Source organism: Ursus americanus, chromosome X, assembly GCF_024610735.1.
Source record: "Ursus americanus isolate L20-20 chromosome X, mUrsAme1.1.p, whole genome shotgun sequence".
Taxonomy (NCBI): Eukaryota; Metazoa; Chordata; class Mammalia; order Carnivora; family Ursidae; genus Ursus; species Ursus americanus.
The window spans coordinates 52727656-52752780 of record NC_142164.1 but is presented as its reverse complement, the minus strand read 5'-3'; the positions used below and the strand labels follow the sequence as shown (position 1 = coordinate 52752780).

General features: G+C 35.7%; 1 protein-coding gene across 2 annotated transcripts in view; it reads left to right on the top strand.

Annotated features, from left to right (window-relative positions):
* KLHL4 (kelch like family member 4) overlaps positions 1–23067 on the top strand; it is a 155367-nt gene extending 132300 nt beyond the window's left edge. For both annotated transcript variants that reach the window (XM_045805099.2, XM_045805098.2), the window contains 2 exons: positions 19845–20016; positions 21606–23067. In XM_045805099.2, coding sequence (XP_045661055.1) covers positions 19845–20016; positions 21606–21665 — 232 coding nt within the window. In that variant the 3' untranslated portion in view covers positions 21666–23067. The remainder of the gene's footprint in view (positions 1–19844; positions 20017–21605) is intronic.
* The last annotated feature ends 2058 nt before the right edge of the window (positions 23068–25125 follow it).

Here is a 25125-nt window from a genome sequence, read left to right as displayed (position 1 = left end):
ATAAGTATTTAATTTTCCAAAGGTAACTTCTTTAAATGAGAAACATTTGTTTGGATAAAGTGTTTCTTACAGGAGAAAATTGATCTGTGGTAGTTTTTTTTTAAAGTTTAATCATATTAAAACCATATGATCATTTCAATTGATGCAGAAAGAAGTACAACATCCATTCATGACAAAAAAAACTCAAAAAGAAGATTAGAGGGAACATACTTCAACATAATAAAAGTCATATATATGAAAAACCAGCAGCTAACATTACACACAATGGGGGAAAACTGAGAGTTTTTCCTCTAAGGTCAGGAACAAGACAAGGATATCCACTCTCACCACTTTTATTCCATATAGTACTGGAAGTCTAAGCCACAGCAAATGGACTAAATAATAAATAAATAAATAAATAAATGGCATCCAAATAAGCAAGGAAGAAGTGAAACTTTCAGTATTTGAAGATAACATGATACTATACCTAGAAAACCCTTAAAACTCCACAAAAAACCACTAGAACTAATAAATGAATTCAGTAAAGTCTCAGGATACAAAATCAATGTACAAAAATCTGTTGTATTTCTATATATTAATAATCAAAGAGCAGAAAGAGAAGAAAACAATCCCATTTACAATTGTACCAAAGCAATAAAATATCTAGAAAAAAAATTAACCAAAGAGGTGGAAGTCTTGTTCTCTGAAAACTATAAAATACTGATGAAAGAAATTAAAGATGACACCAAAAATGGAAAGGCGTACCATGCCCAAAGATTGGAAGAACAAACATTGTTAAAATGTGTATGCTACCCAAAGCACTCTACACATTTAATGCAATCCTTATCAAAATACCAACAACATGTTTTCACAGAGCTAGAACAAATTCGTAAAATTCATATGGAACCACAAAAGACCCCAAATAACCAAAGCAATCTTGAAAAAGAAAAGCAAAGATGGAGGCATCACAATTCCAGGCTTCAAGTTATATTTCAGAGTTATAGTGATCAAAAAAGTATGGTGCTGGTACAAAAATAGACTCATAGATCAATGCATCAGTACAGAGAACCCAAAAATGAACTCACAAGTCTACCATCAACTAATCCTCAACAAGCAGGAAAGACTATTCAATGGAAATAAGACAATCTCTTCAAAAACTGATGTTAGGAGAACTAGACAGCAACATGCATAACATTGAAACTGGACCATTTTCTTTTTTTTTAATTTTTTATTTTATTTATTTATTTTTTTGATGTAAAGTTCAGTGATTCATTAGTTGCGTATAACACCCAGTGCACCATGCAATACGTGCCCTCCTTACTACCCATCACCAGCCTATCTCATTCCCACACCCCCTCCCCTCTGAAGCCCTCAGTTTGTTTCTCAGAGTCCGTAGTCTCTCATTTTCTCATACCATACACAAAAATAAACTGAAAGTGGTTTAAAAACCTAAATGTTAGAATAAAACCATAAAAATTCTAGAAAAGAGCACAGGCAATATTTTCTCTGACATCAGCCCTAGCAACTTTTTTGTAGATAGGTCTCCTGAAGCAAGGGAAACACAAGAAAAAATAAACTATTGGGACTACATAAAAATAAAAATCTTCTGCACAGCAAAGGAATCAATCAAAAAAACTACAAGGCAACCTACTGAAGGAAGATATTTGCAAACAACATATTTGATAAGAGGTTAGTATCCAAAATATATAAAAAAAACTCATACAATTCAACAGCAAAAACACCCCCAAATGATCCAATTTAAAAAATTGGCAGAAGGCATGAACAGACAGCTCTCCAAAGAAAACACACAAATAGATTTTTTTCAGAAAACAGAAACAAAAACATTCAGATGACCAACAGACACATGAAAGGATGCTCAACATTACTCATCATCAGGGAAATGCGAGTCAAAACTACAATGAGATATCACATCACCCTGGTCTGAATGGCTAAAAGCAGCAATACAAGAAAGAAGTGCTGGAGAACATGTGGAGGAAAAGCAATCTTCTTGCACTGTCAGTGGGAATGCAAATGGGTGCCACTACTGTGGAAGACAGTATGGAGGTTCCTCTAAAAGTTAAAAATATAACTACCTTACCATCCAGTAATTGTAGTACTGGGTATTTACCTGAAATAATACCAAAAAATTTAAAAAGAATAGATGCAAATGCTTATTGTAGCATTATTTACAATAAACAATTTATGGAAGTAGTCCAAGTGTCCATCACCAGATGAATGGATAATTAATATGTAGTATGCATGTACCATAGAATATTATTCAGCCATAAAAAAGAATGACATCTTGCCATTTGCAGTAACATGGATGGAGCTATAGAGTGTTATGCTGAGTGAAATAAGTCAGTCAGAGAAAGACAAATACCATATGATTTCACTCATGTTGAATTTAAGAAACAAAACAAAGAAGCAAAAAGAAGGAAAGATTTCATATGGATTTATAATGGATTATTTCATCACCGCAAAAAATGTTGTTGGTGTTTTGTTAGGGATTGCACTGAATCTGTAGATCACTTGGATGACATTGCCAACTTAAAAGTATTGAGTCTTCTAATCCAGGAACATGAGGTATCTTTCTATTTATTGGTGTCTAGTTTCTTCCTTCCACTGCAGATGCATTTTACATATTTTTTTAAAGATTTTATTTATTTATTTGACAGAGAGAGAGACAGCCAGCGAGAGAGGGAACACAAGCAGGGGGAGTGGGAGAGGAAGAAGCAGGCTCCCAGCGGAGGAGCCTGATGTGGGGCTCGATCCCACAATGCCGGGATCACGCCCTGAGCCGAAGGCAGCCACTTAACCGCTGTGTCACCCAGGCGCCCCTACATATTTTTTCTTGCCTAATTGTTCTGACTCGGAGTTTTAGTACTATGTTGAATAAAGGTGGTAAAATTGTCATCCTTATCTTGTTCCTTATCTTAAAAGGAAAAGTCTTCAGTCTTTCACCACAGAGTATGATGTTAGCCCTGTGTTTCCCATATAAGGCCTTTATTATGTTGATGTAGTTTTTTTCTCTTCCTAATTTGTTCAGTGTTTTTTTTAATAATTTTTTATTATGTTATGTTAGTCACAATACAGTATATACTTCGTTTTTGATGTAATATTCCATGATTCATTATTTGCATCTAACACCCAGTGCACCATGCAATACGTGCCCTCCTTAATACCCATCACCGGCCTATCCCAGTCACCTACCCCTCTCCCCTCTGAAGCCCTCAGTTTGTTTCCCAGAGTCCATAGGCTCTCATGGTTCATTCCCTCTTCGCTTTACCCCCCCCTTCATTCTTCCCTTCCTTCTTCTACCGATCTTCCTGCTATTTCTTATGTTCCATAAATGAGTGAAACCATATGATAATTGTCTTTCTCTGCATGACTTATTTCACTTAGCATTATCTCCTCCAGTGCCATCCATGTTGCTGCAAATGTTGTGTAATCGTTCTTTCTGATGGCTGAGTAATATTCCATTGTATATATGGATCACATCTTCTTAATCCAGTCATCTGTTGAAAGGCATCTCGGCTCCTTCCACGATTAACCTATTGTGGACAATGCTGCTATGAACATTGGGGTGCATATGGCCCTTCTCTTCACTACATCTGTATCTTTAGGGTAAATACCCTGTAGTGCAATTGCTGGATTATAGGGTAGCTCAATTTTTAACTTTTTGAGGGATCTCCACACTGTTTTCCAACGTGGCTGTACCAACTTGCATTCCCACCAACAGTGTAAGAGGGATCCCCTTTCTCCACATCCTCTCCAACATTTGTTGTTTCGGGCTTGTCAATTTTTGCCATTCTAACTGGCGTAAGGTGGTATCTCAATGTGGTTTTGATTTGAATTTCCCTGATGGTTAATTATGTTGAAAATTTTTTCATGTGTCTGTTAGCCATTTGTATGTCTTCATTGGAGAAGTGTCTGTTCATATCAGCTGCCCATTTTTTGATTTGAGTATTTGTTTCTCATGTATTGAGTTTGAGAAGTTCTTTGTAGTTCTTGGATACCAGTTTTTTTTTATCTGTAGTGTCATTTGCAAATATCTTCTCCCATTCTGTTGGCTGCCTCTTAGTTTTTTTGACTGTTTCCTTGGCTGTGCAGAAGATTTTTATCTTGATCAAGTCCCACAAGTTCATTTTTTCTTTTGTTTCTCTTGCCTTTGGATATGTGTCATGAAAAATGTTGCTGTGGCTGATGTCAAATAAGTTATAGCCTAAAGACTGTAGTTAGAGATACAGAAGGACATTATATTATTCTTTTTTTTTTTTAAGATTTCATTTATCCATCCGACAGAGATAGAGACAGCCAGCGAGAGAGGGAACACAAGCAGGGGGAATGGGAGAGGAAGAAGCAGTCTCACAGCGGAGGAGCCCGATGTGGGGCTCGATCCCACAATGCCGGGACCACGCCCCGAGCCGAAGGCAGACGCCCAACCGCTGTGCCACCCAGGTGCCCCGACATTATATTATTCTTAAAGGATGTATCCAACAAGTGGATATGACAATTATAAATATCTATGCCCCCAACAGGGCAGCAGCTAGATACACAAGCCAGCTCTTAACCAGAATAAAGAGACATATAGATAATAATACGTTAATCGTAGGGGACCTCAACACTCCGCTCTCAGCAATAGACAGATCACCTAAGCAGAAAATCAACAAAGAAACAAGAGCTTTGAATGACATACTGAACCAGATGGACCTCATAGATATATACAGAACACTACACCCCAGAACAACAGAATACTCATTCTTTTTGAATGCACATGGAACGTTCTCCAGAATAGACCATATAACTGGGTCATGAAACAGGTCTCCACGGATACCAAAAGACTGAGATTATTCCCTGCATATTTTCAGACCAAAATTCTTTGAAACTGGAACTCAATCAAAAGGAAAAATTTGGAAGAAACTCAACCACTTGAAAACTAAGAACAATCCTGCTCAAGAATGATTGGGTAAACCAGGAAATTAAAAATCAATTTAAACAATTTATGGAGACCAACGAGAATGAAAACACATCAGTCCAAAACCTGTGGGACACTGCAAAGGTGGTCCTAAGGGAAAATACATAGCCACCCAAGCCTCAGTCAAAAGAATAGAAAAATCTACAATGCAGTTTATATATCCTCACCTCAAGAAGCTGGAGCTAGAACAGAAGAACAGGCCTAACCCACGCATGAGAACACAGTTGATCAAGATGAGAGCAGAGATCAATAAATTAGAAACCAGGAGCACAGTAGAGCAGACCAACAGAACTTTGAAAGAATAAATAAGATTGATAAGCCATCCCTTCACTTTAAACTTGTATCTGTGACTTATATCTGTCTTTAGGTATGAAGGGAGTCTCTTGTAGGCAGAAAATACATCAGTCTTTTAAAAGATTTGTTCTGCCACTCTATGGCTTTTGATAGAAGCATTTAGGACATTTACATTTAAAGTAAATATTGATAGGTATGTACTTATGGGAATTTTGTTGTTTGTTCTCTGGTTGTTTTTGTATTTCTTCCGTTTCTTCTTGCCTTGGTCTCTTTCTTTGTGAATGACAACTTTCTGTAATACTTGTTTGGATTTCTTTCTATTGTTTTAGAATCTGTTATAGATTTTGGGTTTGTGGTTACCATGAAGTTCTTATATAACATCCTATGTATATAGCAATCTATATTAATTTGATGGCCATTTAAGTTCAAACACACCCTTTGGGGGGGGAAGCGTTTTTTTTTCCTTTTCTTCCTTTTTACTACCTCATCCATGTTTTATGTGTGTGTTATCATATTTTACTTCTTTTATTCATAATGTTCTTACATGTCATTATGGCCATTTTTTTCCATTTATAAAAGTTCCTTCATTTCTTGTTAGGCTGGTTTAGTAGTGATGAACTCTTACCTTTTGATTGTTTTGGGAAATTCTTTATTACTCTTTCAAATCTGAAAGATAAACTTACTGAACAGAGTATTTGTGGTCGTAGTTTGTTTGTTTGTTTTCCTTTCAGCACTTTTCATATATCATGCCACTTCTTTCTTACTTGCAAAGTTTCTGCTAAAAAATCAGCTGATAGCCTTTTAAGTTTTCCTTTGTAGCTAACTTTTTGCTTTTGTCTTGCAGCTTTTAATTTTTTCTCTTCATCATTAACCGTTCACATTTTAATTATTATGTGCATGATATGGACATCTTTGGGTTTATCTTGTTTGGAACTCTCTGTGTTTCCTCGTCCTGAATGTCTATTTCCTTCCCTATATTAGGGAAGTTTCCGCTATTATTTCCTCAAAGAAGTTTTCTACTTCTTTATCTCTATATTTTTCTTCTGAAATCATTATAATGTGAATATTTGTTTGCTTAATGTTGACCAGGTGATCCTTTAATTTTTCCTCATTTTGAAAACTGTTTTTTTTTTTGTCACTGTTCAGCCTGGGAGCCTTCCATTATCCTGTCTCTTAATACGGTGATACATTCTTCTGCATCAGCTAGTCTGTTGTTGATTCCCTCTAATGCATTTTTTTATTTCAGCTATTATATTCTTCAACTCTGATTCTTTATTATATTTTCCACCTCTTTATTGAGTGTCTCACTGAGTTCTTCCATTCTTATCTCCAGACCAGTGAGTTACTTTATGATCATTATGTTAAATTCTTTATAAGGTATATTGCTTATCTCCAGTTCATTTAATTCTTTCTAAAAGGTTTGTCTTGTTCTTTCTTTTGAGCATATTTCTTTGTCTTCCCATTTGGCTTGCCTTTCTGCATTTGTTTCTGTGGATTAGGTGAAACAACTATTTCTCCTAAACTTGAAGGAATGATCTTGTGTATGGCCATTCCGTATGTAGGCTATGTGTATACTTGGTGACTTTTGGTGGTTGACTGGAGCTATGTCTGGCATCAGCTGTTGGTCCAGGGCTTTTCCATAGAGCAGGTGCCCTGTCAGGAAAAGCAAAGCTGAAGTAGATCCCGGCTGGGGTCTCTCAGGGTTCTATGTGTTCGGACACCCTGGGAGACAGATGAAGCAGAAATTTGTTCAAGCTGGGGTTCCCCAGGGCATTCTGTGCAGGATGTGCCTTGGCATAGTAACTGGAGCTCAGGCAGTGTGTGGGCAAAGATCTTCCTGAGCTCTCCCGCACAGAGGGTGCCCTGGCAGGGTAGTTAAAACTAATAGAATGCAGACTGAGGGTACCCTGGCTCTATGCACAGAGGGAAACTTGGAAACTTGGAAGGAGAGCTGAAGCTGAAGTGGTTGTAAACCAGGACTTTCCATACAGACAGTACCATGAAGGGGCAGCTAGAGCTAAGGTGAGATACATGTTTGGAGGCCCTAGGGGCCCCATGCAGGGATGCCCTGGTAGAGCAGCTAAAACTAAAATGGATGCTGTGGTCCCTGGTCTTTCACACAAAATATGCCCTCAAAAGGCATTTGAAGTGAATTGGTTGCAAGCAGGGATGTCCCAAGGTGCTCAGCAGAGGGGTACTCTGCACCAGGGGTGTCCTAGCAAGCCAACTGAATGAAGCTGAAGTGATGTCAGCCTGGAGTGTTCCAAGTTGCTTTACACATCTGTCACCTTGGCACAAAGGCTGGGACTGTAGCGAACATTAACCAGCGGTATTCTGGTGTGTATCATCATGTGGCCACCTTGATGGGACAGCTGGTGCTGGTGTAAGCTATGGGCCCAAGGCTCAGTGATACAGCAGGCCAGTTAGGATGCCCAGATGGTGCACTGGTCTGTGCTTTCAAGATGAAGAGGAGACCATGGACCATGTCTGTCAGCCCTTCCCATCCAGAGAGCATTCCATTAGCTCCCCCAGCAATCTGGTGGAGTTCTAGGGCTGGCTTCTTTGTATAATAGTTGTTTTTCTAAAATGCAGCTTTTTAAAGAAAGAAAAAAATGTAAAGAAAAAGAAGAGGAAAAAAGAAAAAAGAGAAAAGAAAAAAGTGCCTTTTATCTTATTTTTTTAATTTCAATTAAATTAGCCAACATATACTACATTATTAGTTTCAGATAATTCAGCAGTTGCATATAATACCCAGTGCTCATCACATCACATGCCCTCCTTAATGCCCATCACCCAATTACCCGATCCCCCCACCCACTGCCCCTCCACCAAGCCTCTGTTTCCTATAGTTAAAGGTCTCTCATTGTTTTCCTCCCTGTCTGATGACTTCCCATTCAGTTTTCCCTCCCTTACGCTATGATCCTCTGTGCTGTTTCTTATATTCCACATAGGAGTGAAATTATATGATAATTGTCTTTCTCTCGCTGACTTATTTTGCTGAGCATAATACCCTCCAGTTCCATCCATGTCAATGTAAATGTTAAATATTAATCCTTTATGATGGTTGAGTATATATATCACAGCTTGTAGACATTATTGCTATGAAAATTTGGGTGCCAGTGCCCCTATGGATCACTACATTTGTATTATTGGGGTAGTAATGCAATTCCTGGGTCATAGGGTAGCTCTGTTTTTAATTTCTTAAAGAACCTCTATACTGTTTTCCAGAGTGGCTGTACCAGCTTGCATTCCCACCAACAGTGCAAGAGGGCTCCTCTTTCTCTGCATTTTCACCAAAATTTCTTTTTTCTTGTCCTGTTAATTTTAGCCATTCTGATTAGTGTGGAGTGGTATCTCATTATGGTTTTGATTGGTATTTCCCTGATGCCAAGGGATGTGGAGCATTATTTCATGTGTCTGTTGGCCATTTGTAAATCTTTGAAGAAATGTCTGTCATGTTTCCTGCCCATTTCTTGATTGAACTATTTGTTTTTTTGGGTGAGTTTGATAAATTCTTTATAGATCTTGGATACTATCCCTTTATCTGATATGTCATTTGCAAATATCTTTTCCCATTCTGTTGGTTGCCTTTTAGTTTTGATGACTGTTTACTTTGTTGTGCAGAAGATTTTTGTCTTGCTGAAGTCCCAATAGTTCATTTTTGCTTTTGTTTCCCTTGCCTTTGGAGATGTGTCTAGCAAGAAGTTGCTGCAGCTGAGGTCAAAGATATTGCTGCCTGTGTTATCCTCTAGGATTTTGATGGATTCCTGTTTCACATTAGGTCTTTCATCCATTTTGAGTTTATCTTCATGTATGGTGTAAGAAAATGGTCCAGTTTCATTTTTCTGCATGTAGCTATCAAATTGTCACAGCACCATATATTGAAAAGACTGTCCTTCCATTGGATATTTTTTCCTGCTTTTTTGAAGATTAGTTGACCATAGAGATGAGGGTCCATTTCTGGGCTGTATATTCTGTTCCATTGATCTATGTGTCTGTTTTTGTGCCAGTAACATACTGTCTTGATGATCACATCTTTGAAATAGAGCTTGAAGTTAGGAATTGTGATGTCACCAGGTTTGGTTTTCTTTTTCAACATCCCTCTGACTCTTCTGGATCTCTTCTGGTTCCATATAAATTTTAGGATTGTTTGTTCCATCTGTGAACAATGTCAGTGGTATTTTGAAAGGCATTGAATTGAAGGTGTAGATTGCTTGGGGTAGCATAGACATTTAAACATTATGTTTTCTTCCAGTCCATGAGCATGGATTGTGTTTCCATTTCTTTGTATCTTCCTCAATTTCATTAATAAGTGTTCTGTAGTTTTCATAGTACAGATCTTTTACCACTTTGGTTAGGTTTATTCTTGGTATCTTATGATTTTTAGTGCAATTGCAAATGGGATCAATTCCTTAATTTATCTTTCTTCTGTCTCATTGTTAGTGTATAGAAATGCAACTAATTTCTGTGCATTGATTTTATATCCTGCTACTTTGCTGAATTCCTGTATGAGTTCTAGCAATTTTAGAGTAGAGTCTTTTGGGTTTTCCATATCATGTCATCTGTGAAGAGTGAGAATTTTACTTCTTCTTTGACAATTTGAATGGCTTTTATTTGTTGTTGTTGTTGTTGTTGTTGTTGTTGTTGTTGTCGTCTGATTGCTGAAACTAGGACTTCTAGTACTATGTTGAACAATAGTGGTGAGCGTGGGGATCCCTGATGTGTTCCTCACCTTCAAGGAAAAAAATATCTGTTTTTCCACATTGAGAATGATATTTACTGTGGACTTTTTATAGATGGCTTTTATGATATTGAGGTATGTTCCCTCTATCCTTATACTGTGCAGAGTTTTAATCAAGAAAGGATGCTGTATTTTGTCGAATGCTTTCTCTGCATCAATTGAGAGGATCATATGATTCATGTCCTTTCTTTTATTAATGTGATATATCATGTTGATAGATTTGTGAATGTTGTACCACCTTTGTAGCCCAGGAATAAGTCCCACTTGGTCATGGTGAATAATCTTCTTAATGTATTTTTGGATCCTATTGGCTAGTATCTTGGTGAGAATTTTGGCATCCATGTTTCTCAGGGATATTGGTCTGTAATTCTCCTTTTTGGTGAGGTCTTTGTCTGGTTTGGAGATTAAGGTAATGCTGCCCTCATAGAACAAGTTTGGAAGTCTTCCTTCCCTTACTATTTTATGAAACAGCTTCAAAAGAATAGGTGTTAGTTCCTCTTTGAATGTTTGGTTGAATTCCCCTGGGAAGCCATCCAGCCCTGGACTCTTGTTTGTTGGGAGATTTTTAATTACTGCTTCAATTTCTTTGCTGGTTATGGGTCTGTTCAGATTTTCTATTTCTCAGGGTGCCTGGGTGGCTCAGTTGTTAAGTGTCTGCCTTTGGCTCACGGCATGATCCCAGAGTCCTGGGATCAAGTCCCACATCAGGCTCCTCCACTGGAAGCCTGCTTCTTCCTCTCCCGCTCCCCCTGCTTGTGTTCCCTCTCTTGCTGGCTGTCTTTCTCTGTCAAATAAATAAATAAATAAATAAATAATAAATAAATAAATATAAAATCTTTTTAAAAAAGATTTTCTATTTCTCCATGTTTCAGTTCGGGTAGCTTATATGTTTCAGGGAATGCATCCATTTCTTCCAGATCACTTAATTTATTGGCATATAGTTGCTCATAATATATTTTTAAAGTTGTATTTCCTAGGTGTTGGTCGTGATCTCTCCTCTTTCATTCATGATTTTATTAATTTGGGTCCTTTCTATTTTCTTTTTGATAAGTCTGACTAGGGTTTTACAGAGCTTAATAATTCTTTCAAATAACCTAGTTTCATTGATCTGTTCTACTGTTCTTTTAGTTCCTATTTCATTGATTTCTGTTCTGTTCTTTATTATTTTTTGTCTCCTGTTTGGTTTAGGTTTTATATGCTGTTCTTTCTCCAGCTCCATTTGGTGTAAGGTTAGCTTGTCTATTTGACAGTTTTCTAATTTCTTGATAAAGATTTGTATTGTCATGTATTTCCCTTTTAGGACCGCCTTTCCTGCATCTCAAATATTTTGAGCAGTTGTGTTTTCATTTTTATTAGTTTCCATGATTTTTTAATGATTTAATTTCCTGGTTGAGCCATTCGTTCTTTAGTAGGATTCTCTTTAACCTCCGAGTGTTTTAGTTCCTTCCAGATTTCCTCTTGTGATTGAGCTCAAATTTCAAAGCATTGTGCTCTGAAAATATTCAGGGAATAATCCCAATCTTTTGGTATCAGTTGAGACCTGATTTGTGACCCAGTACATGATCTATTCTGGAGTGTGTTCCATGTGCACTTGAGAAGAATGTGTATTCTGTTGCTTTAGGATGGAATGCTCTGTATTTATCAGTGAAGTCCATCTGGTCCAGTGCAACATTCAAAGCCCTTGTTTCAGTGTTGACTTCTTCTTAGATGATCTGTCCATTGCTCTCAGTGGGGTGTTGAAGTACCCTACTATTATTGTACTATTATCAATGTATTACTTTAATTTGGTTATTAATTGCTTGAAATACTCACCTGCTTCAAAGTTAGGAGCATAAATATTTATAACTGTTATATCTTCTTGTTGGGTAGACCCCTTAAGTATGATATAGTGTCCCTCTTCATCCATTACTACAGTCTGTGGTTTAAAATCTAATTTGTCTGATATGCGGATTGCTACCCCAGCTTTCTTTTGATGTGCATTGGCATGATAAATGGTTATCCACCTCCTCACTTTCAATCTGGAGGTGTCTTTAGGGCTAAGATGCATCTTTTCTAGACAGTATATGGATGGGTCTTGCTTTTTTCCCCCAATCTGATACTCTGTGTCTTTTGATTGGAGCATTTAGCCCATTTACATTCAGAGTAACTATTGACAGATATGCATTTGGTGTCATTGTATTATCTGCAGATTCCCTGTTTCTGTAGATTCTTGTTGTTTCTTTCTGGTCTATGTTACTTTTGGTCTCTCTCTTCACTTACAGGATCCCCTTTAATATTTCTTGCAGGGCTGGTTTAGTGATCACAAATTCTTTTGTTTCTGTTTGTCCTGGAAGCTCTTTATCTCTCCTTCCATTCTGAATGACAGCCTTGCTGGACAAAGTATTAATGGCTGCATGTTTTTCTCATTTAGTACCCTGAATATATCATGCCAGCCCTTTGTGGCCTGTCAGTTCTCTGGGATAGGTCTGTTGCTAGTGTAATGTTTCTACCATTGTAGGTTCAGGAAGCTCTTGCATCAAGCTGCTTTCAGAATTTTCTCTTTATCTCTGAAATTTGTAAACTTCGCTGTATGTCAGGGTGTTGATCAATTTTTATTGATTTTCAGATGGGTCCTCTGTATGTCCTGGACTTGTATGCCTGTTTCTTTCCCCATATTAGGGAAGTTCTCAGCTATGATTCGCTGAAATTACTTTCCATCCCTCTCTCTCTTTCTTCTTCCCCAGGGCCCCAGTAATTCTAATATTGTTTTGCTTTATGGTGTTGCTGATTTCTCTAAGCCTCCCCTCATTTTCCAGTAGTTATTTTTCTCCCTTATCCTCAGCTTCCTTCCTTTCCATCATCTTGTCACTGTCTCTCATTTCTGCCTCATTTATCCTTGCTGTTAGAGCATCCAATTTAGATTGCATCTCAGTCAGAGCATTTTTAATTTTGGTCTGATTAGATCTCATTTCTGCACTAAGAGGTTATCTAGTGTCTTTTTTGCTTTTTTCAAGTACAACAAGTAACTTTATAATCATTATCATGAATTCCATCTCTGACATTTACTTATATCCATATCGATTAGATATGTGGACCTAAGAATTACCTCTGGTTTCTCCCTTTGTTGTGAATTTCTCCTTCTAGTAATTTTGCACAGAGTAGAATGGATAAAAGCAACAAAATCAGAAATATCAGCCATGACCCAATTGAAATACACACTACACAATTCTGAAGAGGTCAGAAACCAAAATGAAAAAAAAAGGAGGGGGGGATGGAAGATTATAATCTCCCAGGTGGACAAAACAAGGTAATCCACTTGGTCCTGGGTGTATTTTGGCCTGTTAGAAGACACTAAATCCCAAAATTGTAAAGAAAGCAAAACTTATATATATACAAAAATAAAATTGAATACGGTGTAATTGAAGCCAAAAATGAAGACTATGTCTATAAAATGTAAATGTAAGAATGAAAGTTAAAAAAAAGACTTAAGATCAAAGAGTTGATAAAATAAGAAAGTTGTTGAAAAAGTGATGTGTATCAAGGAGGTCATGTGATGTGATGAGGACCGGGTGTTATATGAAACTGATAAATTATTTAACACTACTTCTGAAACTAATGATGTACTATAATTTGGCTAATTGAATTTAAATTAAAAAAAGAGTAGAAGAAAAAGATTAAAAGGAAAGGAAACTTTTAAATTGAATGATAAAGAATCATGAGAAAAACCCTAGACTTCTATATACATTTGTCCCTAGCACTGGAGTTTTGCAGTTCTGTGTGCTTGGTAAACTTGTTATTCCCCTGTTACTACAGCTGGTCTTCTGGCGGAAGGTCCTGCTGCATTGAATTTCAGGTGTCTTTGCCTGGGCACAGTTGCACCATGTCTTTCCAGGGGGCTGGGCTCAGTGTAAGCTGCTTTGGGTTCTTCTATGTGGCTTTTTTTCTCTGAAGACTTTCTGCACCACCTGAGAGGATGAAAATAAAAATGGCTGTTCCCTGATCTCCCGCCCTGGAGCTGAAAGATCTCGGCCCCTTCTCTTCAGTAAACCCTCAGGGAAAAACAATCTTCACTTTTGTGTGCACAAAACTCTGAAGACTCCTCTGGTGAGCACCCATGCTGCCCTTCCCTGGGGGAAGGCAGAGGGTCACCACGTTTCTGCCCTTTGCAGGGGTCTGCACGAGAGTGGTGGCTTGATTGTGCATGCACTTGTGCCGCCTCTCCTGGGGAAAGACTGAGGTTGGCCGAGTTTCTGCCTTTTGCAGGGCCCAAGGTGAAAGCGGTCACCTGATTGTGCTGCGGTTCGCAATTTATGGCAAACTGAGCTGAAAGCCCCCTTCCAGGCTCGCTGACCCTCACTGATTTCCCTGCTCCAATGCTTAGGAACTCTGCTGCACCCCCATTGTTTCCATGACCCTGGGGATCCTGAGACACAGTGTCTCAGCTAGGATTCTGTCCTGCTTTGCCAACTGAGCAACTTTAAGGCAGGGATGTCTCCCACTGGAGTAAATTTCTAAAAGTTCTGATTTTGCAATCTAGAGCAATGTCACTTTCTGGTAGCCAGCTTAAGGAAACTCCCTCCCCTCCCCCACAACAATGTTTATCTTCCTATATATCCTCTCTGATTAACTTCTCCACACCTCCTACCTTGGAGGAAGAGTGACCCAGAGAGCATTCCCACAGGTCCTCATCCTTTGTAACCTGTGGTGTTTTTTCTGTACCCCAGAGTAATTGGGACTTGTTGAGGCAGCAAGCCAATTATCACCCCTGGACCCTGATCCCTTATGTGCTTTTAAAGTGGAGGGGGAACATAAACCTTGTTTTTCTAGTCTTTCTGACCTGATAAGTATTGCTGCAGCTCCTCTGCCATTTGGTAGACTTCTAGTGCTGTCTCTTGTACATTCTAGTTGGTCTTTTAAATTGTGACTTTTTTTTTCTGTCCCCAAGGATGGAGAAATCTGTTCCCAGTCCTTCCTTCTTAACCTTCCACACTGCAGTTTGCACTGTGGAGGGTAGGGATTCCCTTTGTTACTGTGTCTCATTGTCTCCTATTATCCTTTGCCATTCTCTCTTTTGTTGTGCAGAAGCTGTTCATTGGCCCTCAGTTCTTATTCAGGAGGAATTGCTTTTTATTTGGTGTATTTAGGTGTGTTCTATGGAGGAAGTGAGTTCAGGGTCTTTCTATTTTACCATCTTGCACTGAAACATCCTAATTCCCCCTCTTTCATTGTTGATTTCAATTAGGTGAGTTTTCTCTCTTTTTCTGGTATTGAATCTAGCTTAAGTTTTATCAATTTTGTGGATCATTTTGCAGAATCAACTATCAATTTCATTGGTTTTCTCTGTTTTTTAACTTTCTTTCTGTTTTTTTTTTCTTTCTTCATTATTTGTCTATGGTCTAGTCTCTATTATTTCCTTCCTTATGCTAACTTTGGGTTTAGTTTTTCTTCTTTTTATATTTCCTAAGATGTAAAGTTAGGTCGTTGATTTGCAATTGTTCTTTCTTTTTAATGGAAGCATTTATAGCTATAGATTTTCCACATAGCACTGCCTTCTCTGCAGCCCATAAGATGTGGTATGTCGTGTTTTCATTATCATTTTATTTTCTAATTTTCCTTATGATATATCCTTTGACCCATTGGGTCCTCCGCTAAGAGCCTGCTTCTTCCTCTCCCACTCCCCCTGCTTGTGTTCCCTCTCTCGCTGGCTGTCTCTCTCTGTCAAATAAATAAATAAATAAATAAAATCTTAAAAAAAATAAAAAAATAAAGTAATGACATCTAGGTATTGAATTCTATTTTTAAGCCTGTAAAAATATTTGTGTTTTTAAAACTAAGAATAGCTAGCTATAGCCTCCTTTTTATAAGACTGTTGATAGTGGACAAGACTAAATCATCTCTTATAAGCTAAGCAGACAGTATCAGGAATTACTGTATTGAGAAAACTTTATTTTATTAAAAGTACAAATAAATCCATGTAAAAATAATTATGCTATCTTAATTTCCCATTAAAACTTTAAACCGTATTGGAGTGATACATTCATGGGAGGGAGAGGTCAAAGAGTGGCCATATTCTCCATACTGATACAGAGAATTTATGTTCTTTACAGATATGTTAGAAGTTAGGGGTGCCTGGGTGGCTCAGTTGGTTGTGTCTCCCTTTAGCTCAGGTCATGATCACAGGGTTCCTGGATTGAGCCCCACATTGGGCTCCCTGCAAAGTGAGGAGCTTGCTTCTCCCTCTCCTTCTGCCTCTCCCCCTGGCTCATGTGCGTTCTCTCTCTCTCTTTCAAATAAATAAATAAAATCTTTTAAAAAGAAACATTAGAAGTTACACAAAATAGTTTTATATAAAACAACACAGTAATATACATGATTATATCTAGTAAATAAAAAGTCATAAGGTTTGTTACTATGAAAGCTGAACCTGACTCACAAAAACTTCATCTTAATTAAAAATTAAATCATGTAAATATACACAGAGATAGAATGTTTTAAGCCCTTATGACAGCAATTTTCTTGTAATGGATCCAAATTAGTAAGAGATTTTTGTTATGTATGTTAGAATCCATGCTTTGTTTGCAGCTTTGAAGGCTTTTTGCTAGATCTTAGTGGTATAACTTGTGTTGCTTTTGCTTGGTTCCTTGTACCTAAATATATAGGTCTACAAAACTAAGTTTGGTAAGGAAAAGAACACATTTCATAGGAAAAAGAATCTAGAATACACAAAATATTTTAATTAAGTAACTATCTTACAACCTATTATTATGCTAGCATTTCCCTGGCTTTACTTTATGAACCCCTGATATTGTGGAATTGTATGTTAATACCTGAAAGAGAAAGGAGTTGGTCTGTATTTTAGGACAACAGACCGATCACTATAAAATTAACCTTACAATTTCTTGAAGTGTCCATACTAATTTAAATAGGCATTTACACATGCAACTAGAAAAATATAAACTCAGTTCATATTTTTCGATATAGAAAAGTTCATAGTGCAGACTACAAAATTAAATGTTTACAAAAATATCCTAATAATTACATGTTTAACCTTATTTACTGGCATACTTACATTTCAAAATATACTGATTTAAAAAAATTGAGATACAGTTAAAAAATTTAATAGAGAGGTGCCTGCGTGGCTCAGTCAGTTGAACATCTGCCTTCAGCTCAGGTGACAATCCTGGAGTCCTGGGGTAGATAGAGTCCCTCATCAGGCTCCCTGCTTAGCAGAGAGCCTCCTTCTCCCCTTGACCCTCATGTCACTTGTGCTCTCTCTCTTGCTCCCTCTCTCTCTCTCTCAAATAAAGAAATAAAATCTTTAAAAAATTAATGGAAAAAAGAGCACTTCACATGTACTAAAAATATATATAGCATACTAGCTAAAAGTATTGGGTTTGGATGCATGCAAATCTGAGTTCAAATCCCAGTTTTACTATTTACAAATTATGTAACCTTGACCCAGTTATTTTACATCCACAAACATCAGTTTCCTCATGTGAAGAAAAGGAATAATTACAGTGTCAATCTCTTGGGTATAATATAATAAATGATAATGAACTCAGTACATTGTCTTGCACCTGCTAAGTACTCAGTAGAAGTTAGTTGATGGCATTGTTTTTGTTTGTATTATTTTTGTAATGATCATTATTATTATTACTATTATCCCTTTATTGGCATTTTCTTTGAAAAGACCTTGAGAAAAGTATAATTTTCAAAATATTATAATTATGACTTTCATACAAATATAAAATTAACATGGGTCAAGGATTTTATGATTCATTAATTAATGAGGTAACCCATAAAACATTAAAACTGGTTTAAAAGAGTCTTTGAAGAAAAGCCATATAGGCAACTAGGAATACTGAAAAAAATGCTAATAGGTGCAAAAGTATTTAATATCTTATGGAGAGTAAAATTTAATCTTTGGTGGCCATTTCTACATGGTAGAAATTAATTCTATCTCCATTAGACAAAATTCATTTGTACATGAAAACAGTTTTCTACAACTTAACACCTACAGAGTTGTAAAAGAGTCCTGTTAGTAGAAAGCCAATCAAAAGTTTACATTCTATGAAATCAGATAATCCTCATTTTATGCCTGAGACAATTTTCCTGACATTGTTTTCTACAACTAAAACAGTGTTGGCCTACTCAGTACCTTAAGAATCTCATTCAATTATTTAAGGTAATAATTTAAATATTTCTAAAATCATCACATAAACATGTTGGTTGATTAGGGGATTACTATTTCTATAATGTTGATGAGAAAATTGAGGCTAAGTAGTCAAGCAAATTATTCCTCATTTCTCTAAGTGTAGGAGTAAGTCCATGACTAATTCTCTTTACTTCAGGCTCCATTTTGTTTCTACTAGAACATATATACTTGTATTCAAAGTAAGGAGAGACAGAAAAACAAAAATGAAAAGGGAGTGACATGATGTGATTTTAATTTGAAAGTGATATAGTGGCTAACTTTTTCTTTAATAACTTCTTCTGTGTGTCTTTATAGATAGTAACCATATTGCCATTCTTTTTCTTCAAAGGATTCAATGTTACCAAAATCTCTCTTGTTAATCAAACAGTAGCCAGATAATATTAACATTAGACAGATTTTTGAGCATTAATTATCACTCACATACTGGAAAGTCAAGTTTAGATGCAAATTTGTAAGGAAATCCTTCTGTGAGTCCCAGTTCACCATTCATTCATGTATGTAGTCTGTTAGTTGAGGGCAACACCAATTAATAATAGCACATGTGCTGAAAACTTAGTTTAGGTACAGCATACAGTTATGGATTTTCTGGTTCTGGGTTTTACTATAACAGCAGAATTGAAGAAGATATGCTACATGACAATCAACAACATGTACGGGACACTGAGGGTATTTTAATTCTTGCTGATTTCAGATACTGTTAAAAATATTACTGGATGTGAACCCAAGTTCAAATGGAAGCTGAGATCAGATAATTTAGAATATAACTTAAGAGATGAAAACAGAAATAGAAGAGGTAATAGAAATAAAAGAAAATTAGTGGAAGGTAATAAATAGAAAATTCTTCTATAAAATAAACTTTTTTTTTCCACTGGATTTTACAAAAAAATATGAAATCAGAGAACATTACCATGTATAATTATATAAGTTTTCTTTCATTGTCCACCCCTTTTAGATTTTAGTATTATGCTTTTTTTTTTTTTTAAAAAGGCTTCAAATTTTAGGAAAGAATTCCTGGAGAAGATTTTATTACTTACTGAATTCTCTTTCATTTAGCTTGCAGAAAAGGTTTGGGGATAAAGAGTTAACTTCAGATTAAAATGGAAAAAAAATCCTCCTCTGAAGATAAATTGGAACACTCATAGGGAAAAAGATAGGATAAGACTATGGTCATTTTAACTACAAATAGTACTAAAACCAGGGTACTAGATTCTACAAAGCGAGAAGACAATCATATTCAGATTTACTTGAAATGTGCCTCTCACATGAACAGGATAAGGAATCTCACAAAAAACTTTTGATAAACAAAGAATAAGAGAAAAAGGAAAGCTCTCCAACCAGCATACTAAAAGAGAGAGGGGGCATTTTTCTCATAATGATAAGATGCCAATATGTGAAATTTCCTCATAGAGAATATGAGTACTGATCAAAGGATGCATAGTATTTTGGAAAGGAAATACATTTTTGATATGCTTTGAGTGATGTCTTGTGGTTGAAAAGAATTTTGTCATGTACCTATTTTTAACATTTATTAGTCAGACTAAATTTGATATTTATAAGGTGTTTGTAATTCCTTATATTGGATAAGTATGCATTTTATTAATGTCTATGATTTTTAACACTACTGGACTTCCCCTTTTAATTGTCATCCTAAACTTCTTAAGGTATGATCCAAAAAATGATTCATGGTCAACTGTGGCACCTCTGAGTGTTCCTCGAGATGCTGTTGCTGTATGTCCCCTTGGAGATAAACTCTATGTGGTTGGAGGATATGATGGACATACTTATTTGAACACTGTTGAGTCATATGATGCACAGAAAGATGAATGGAAAGAGGTACTGTCACTGAAAGTATTGAAATTAGTACATTTCGGATTTTAATAAAAGTCTTTACAATGTATGTTTGGAATTAAGTCCATTCTCTTCTTCTCTAGGGCCTACCCAGACTCTTTTTAGTGAAATTTGCAGTATTTGCTTTATCTATACCATAGAGTACTAGTTAGTTGATCTCATTTTTCATTGGCAGGATCCATCAGTACTTATATGAAAGGAAACAGAACATTCTCTTGGCTTTATGGACTCATTCCTTTCATAGAAAAGTGAATCCAATTCAATAATTCAGAAGCTTTACTCAAGTGAATCTAATTCAATAATTTGAAAGCCTTTCTCTGGCCAACTTTCTAAGTATGTATTATGACTTGAGAACCAAAGTGCAATGTCCTCATCAACAAATATCTGCCCCTTCTTATTGGTTGTTGACCAGGGGAAAATTTTTTCAGTCCCCTTTTATAGAGATTGTATAAACTCAACTCTCTTAATTCTTAATCAGTCATTCAAGGAATTTAGTGAACAATTAGAGACTGGAATTAAACCCTCTCAAGAATGCTGGGCATCTAACAGAAGAAATTCTAAGGAGAGTACAAGAAGTAGCCTTGAAAGGACATCTTGGGGATGCTAAAGGCAAACGTGATGCTTTTGACATTTTTTTTCTAATGATAACTTTGGATTTATTCCAAAATATCTAATGGTGTTCTGTTAATTAAATGATGGCTTAATAAAAAAATAATAAAGTATGATTAACTCCTCATCATTTCCACAAACAGGAAAACATTATATTTTGTATCTAACTTCACCTTCCCTTATACTGATTTCATGCTGCTCTATATTCTACACAGAAAGTGTGTTACTATTCTAAATAAATATGTGTTAATATAATGACAGCAGAAAATGGCTTTCTATCTCTTTCTTCCAACAATTTGATTTGTTAAGACCCTCAGAAACACTCAAATTCTGCCATGTAGGTAGCTCTTTACTTTATCAGTGCTTTGGACCAGGTAGGAATGGAAGGGGAAAAAATAGCAAACAAGTAGTTGTTAAGTCAAATACAATAATCAAAATGTTTGTTAAGTTTGTGTAATTTACTTTTCTGGAAATTGCAGACCAGTAGCTTAAGAAACCTAGATTCTATTCCTGGTTCATCACTGTTTCATTGTGTGACCTTGGAAAGAGTGAAAGGGTACTAGCAAGTAATGGAATTAGAACCACTATCTTCCAAATTATTTTTATTCATTGTCTCACTTAACCCTAACAAAAACCTTGTAGGATTTCAGGGTAATAATTTTAGCTGTAATTTCTATTATTAGCTGTAATTTTTCAAATAAGAAAATTATCAATGAAAATCATCTGCTTCTCAGACTCAGATGAGTCTGAGATAATTTAAATAATATGTTCTTTACATCACACTGGACAGTTATCTGGGCTGCATTTTCCATCTTTTTCCCAGGTGAAGGTTGGGCCAGAATATAGCTAAGGACATGTTCAACTCCAACATGGTATATTACATATATTATGCTGAAGACAGAGTTCATTAAGATATTATTTCTTTCCTTGTTTTTTTTTTTTTTGTGTGTGTGTATGTGTGTTAGGAAGTTCCTGTCAACATTGGAAGAGCCGGTGCATGTGTTGTGGTGGTGAAGCTACCATAAAGCTATCTTTATCAATAAGAGGTAAACTGGTCATTTCACGAAATGGATTAGGAAGAAGATAACAAGAAACATGCTCTTTCCTTCAATTAGTAATCCAACATGAACATTATTGTGTCATTTTAATATGTAGTTATAATTGCTCTCATTTGTGAAGTCAAGGCAGGTTTTCAAACATGAATTATGTATAGGTGTTAAACGTATGTGTTGTTGCAGCTGATAATGTAAGTGGAAATCCAATAGTCTAGGTTTTACCCCATTACTAAACTTTTTAAGGGAAATCAATAGTAGCCAATGTATGAAAGTTTGTAAAAGCATTAGTAATTTTTAACTTAAAAATATGAGAAGTTAAAAACATTTTCTATTTCAAAAAAACAAGAGGTACTCTATTTTCTGAACTACAGTATAAAAGAGAATATCTAAAACTTAAAATATGAAGTCTGATTTTCAGTAATACATAATTCTCTTATTCAAAAATATCCCAAATAGCTAAATAATACCTCGTTTTACCAACAGGAAGGCTATTACTGGGTTAGGGCTAAAAAATAACTCATTTACATATTTTATGTGATCACAATATGTTAAAATTTTCACAGCCTTACTCTTTCACAGTCCCATCTTCCAAAGCACACATACAGATTTAGTATTTTTAACATATAGTCTTATTAAATTTGTTACCAGTAAAATATTGTAATTTCATACACAATCTATATAATAAAATAGTAAATATTTATCATATTGATACAAACTGTGACCTCAGCTTTAGAGTGTCAGGGCCTTGCTTGTATAGAAAGTAGTTTTCTCAAACATTTCTTTGAACTCTGTAAACAACTATCATTAAATTAAAGAATTTTTGAAAAACAAAACAATTTTTAAAGAAGAGGAAAACTGAGAAGATGTTCTACAATATTAACACATGGGAACACCACACTGTTCAATATTCATGGTTAATTCTATATTTATATTTTGTGTACCAATACATGGTTTCTGTTAATATTATATTCATCCCGAAGAAAATGTTGAGGATGTGTGCACTACAAAAAACTTAAAATAAAATAAACAACAACAAAATAGATAGTTGTGTAGTATTTTACCTTTAAATGCCTACTTCCATTTATCCCATTATAGAAATATTTAAGATAAAATGTTGAAAAAAACTTCTATATGAAAGTAACGTTTCAAGTAAACCTGTGATTTTAGAATTTATGCAATGTTCTTTTTAAAAGGCTTTGTATTGTAGTATATGAAACCAACAAATAAAACCCAGAGAGAGGCTTATAACATGTACTACTACCTTTTAAGTTAAAAAAGAGCAACATAAGTTGTACAAAAATATCTGTATTTTTGTCTGAATTTAAATAAAATCTATTTCCTCTGGTTATAGTGTGACTTTAGATTATGTTAAGTGCAGCTTAAATTTAGTTTTTATATTTATTGTCTCAATAGTTAAAATATTTAAATACAAAAATAAAATTTCCCTTCTCTGTTTCTTATTGCTGTCACTGTCTTTAATTATAGAGGTCTATAGACATCTTCAGTTCTAAGGGTATAGAGATGGAGACATAGAAATGCTGTAAAAAGTAAGCACACATACAGCTCTATTGAATTGTTAAATTCATCTTATTCAAATCCAGTAGAAGTAGACTTATGTAGCTTTTATCCCTAAGCACAGTCTGGCCTGTCAAGTTAAATTGGAGGATGAGCCAATGGAAAGGAAAGAACAAAGGATCTATCATACCTATCACAGCCCAGTTTGCCAATGCTCCAGTCACTGCTAGATGGCACCAAAGGGAGATTGTGTCCAGAGTCATGCCTGGTCAGGTAAGCAGAGATTGAATAGTATCTTCCTGATGGTCCATTTGGGCTTGCTTCATTTTAATCAGATATTGACTAGTAATATATATATATATATATATATATATATATATATATATATATATATATATATATATATATATGAGAGAGACTAGTAATAACTTTCTATATCTTATCATATAGATATATAGATATATCTATGTATCTATATCTCAATATATTACCCAGGGCTACTGCTTCACTATGGCTTAGCTGGATTGCCAAAGTTTAAGTAAATCTAATCATTAAGAATGGAGATAATACAGAGGCTCAGGGCAATAAAACATAACTGTGCTTTCCTCAGTCAAACCTACTTGGAAAAAGGAGTTACATGGGTAAGCCCCTGTTACTATGTTGTAGTGGAGATGACCTATGAGGCTGGTTTAAGCTAACAAGGATAAATGGAGTTATTTTATATATTCTCTCAACAAGTGGAAGGGCTGATGCATTTAGACACTGTACTCATATTGGAAAGACAATGTTAGTTTTTTTAAATTTTCTGTAATGACTCTGACCTTGCTAGGATCTCCCACTCTGCAGCATTCAGTCTGTATCATGATGACTTTCTATACAACACCATAACCACCTTTCCTGTATTTCCATAGTGCATGCAGGAAACATCGAAATTCTTCCAGGAGCTTAAGGAGACAGGGGCTCTAAACTTGGTTCCTTCCTCTGCTTATGTCATCCATCAACTTGACTCACATGTGGTTGCTGACCCATTTTGATATGGAGGGAACGCTGAAAGGAAGTCTCTACCTAGAGTCCCAAATAGGGTATAGAACAAAAATTTCTCTGATTTCAGATTTTCCCTTAGGTTCTCCAATAAGACTTCTACCCTGAAATCTTTGTCCAGGAAAAGAAAAAAGACCATAAAACATGTTTCATCACCTGTGGTCATTCTATCCTCTTTCTCTTACCATAGTCATCTGAGGTAGAGTGGCAGATTTTTCAAATTACTTTTCTTCCTTGTAATGGACTTCTTTTATATCATAGTCCTCTTGCTGGAGAGAGTAAGCCCCTACCTGAATGATGGAAAGAATATTTTCTGTCTTGTCTGTGGAAGATACCACACAGACTTCCTATTACACCAAACTGGCTTTCTATATGTCAAAGGAAACTTTTAAAGTTTTTATATTTTTCCTTCTCTTGACAATACTCATTTTTCAAGATTGTTCCCTGCTACAGATTAAGGGAAAATCCTATTTTACATGCTGAAAGTTTAATATTGACCTCTTTTTTTTTCTTTTGCATTCCTGTTACAATCCTAACACACACATATGCACAGAACACAAACAATAAGGGAAGTGGATACATCTAGCAAAATATGGAGAATCTCATACATGAGTAAATATTAAAAGGTAAAAGCACATTACTATCTTCAAAATTAGTATCCCAGTATCATATTTATTAAAAATCTGTATCATAGACTCTAATGGTATATCTATAAGTTAGGGCTAAGTTTATGAAATCTTTACCAAATCCGGGTCTATATAATTTAGATTATATTCCAAATGGTGGATAACAGAATTTGGTTGCATCTCTTCTACTATGGCCAGTTGAATTTGCCAAGTTCACATTTCATCTAAAGTCATGGAGACCTTGTACA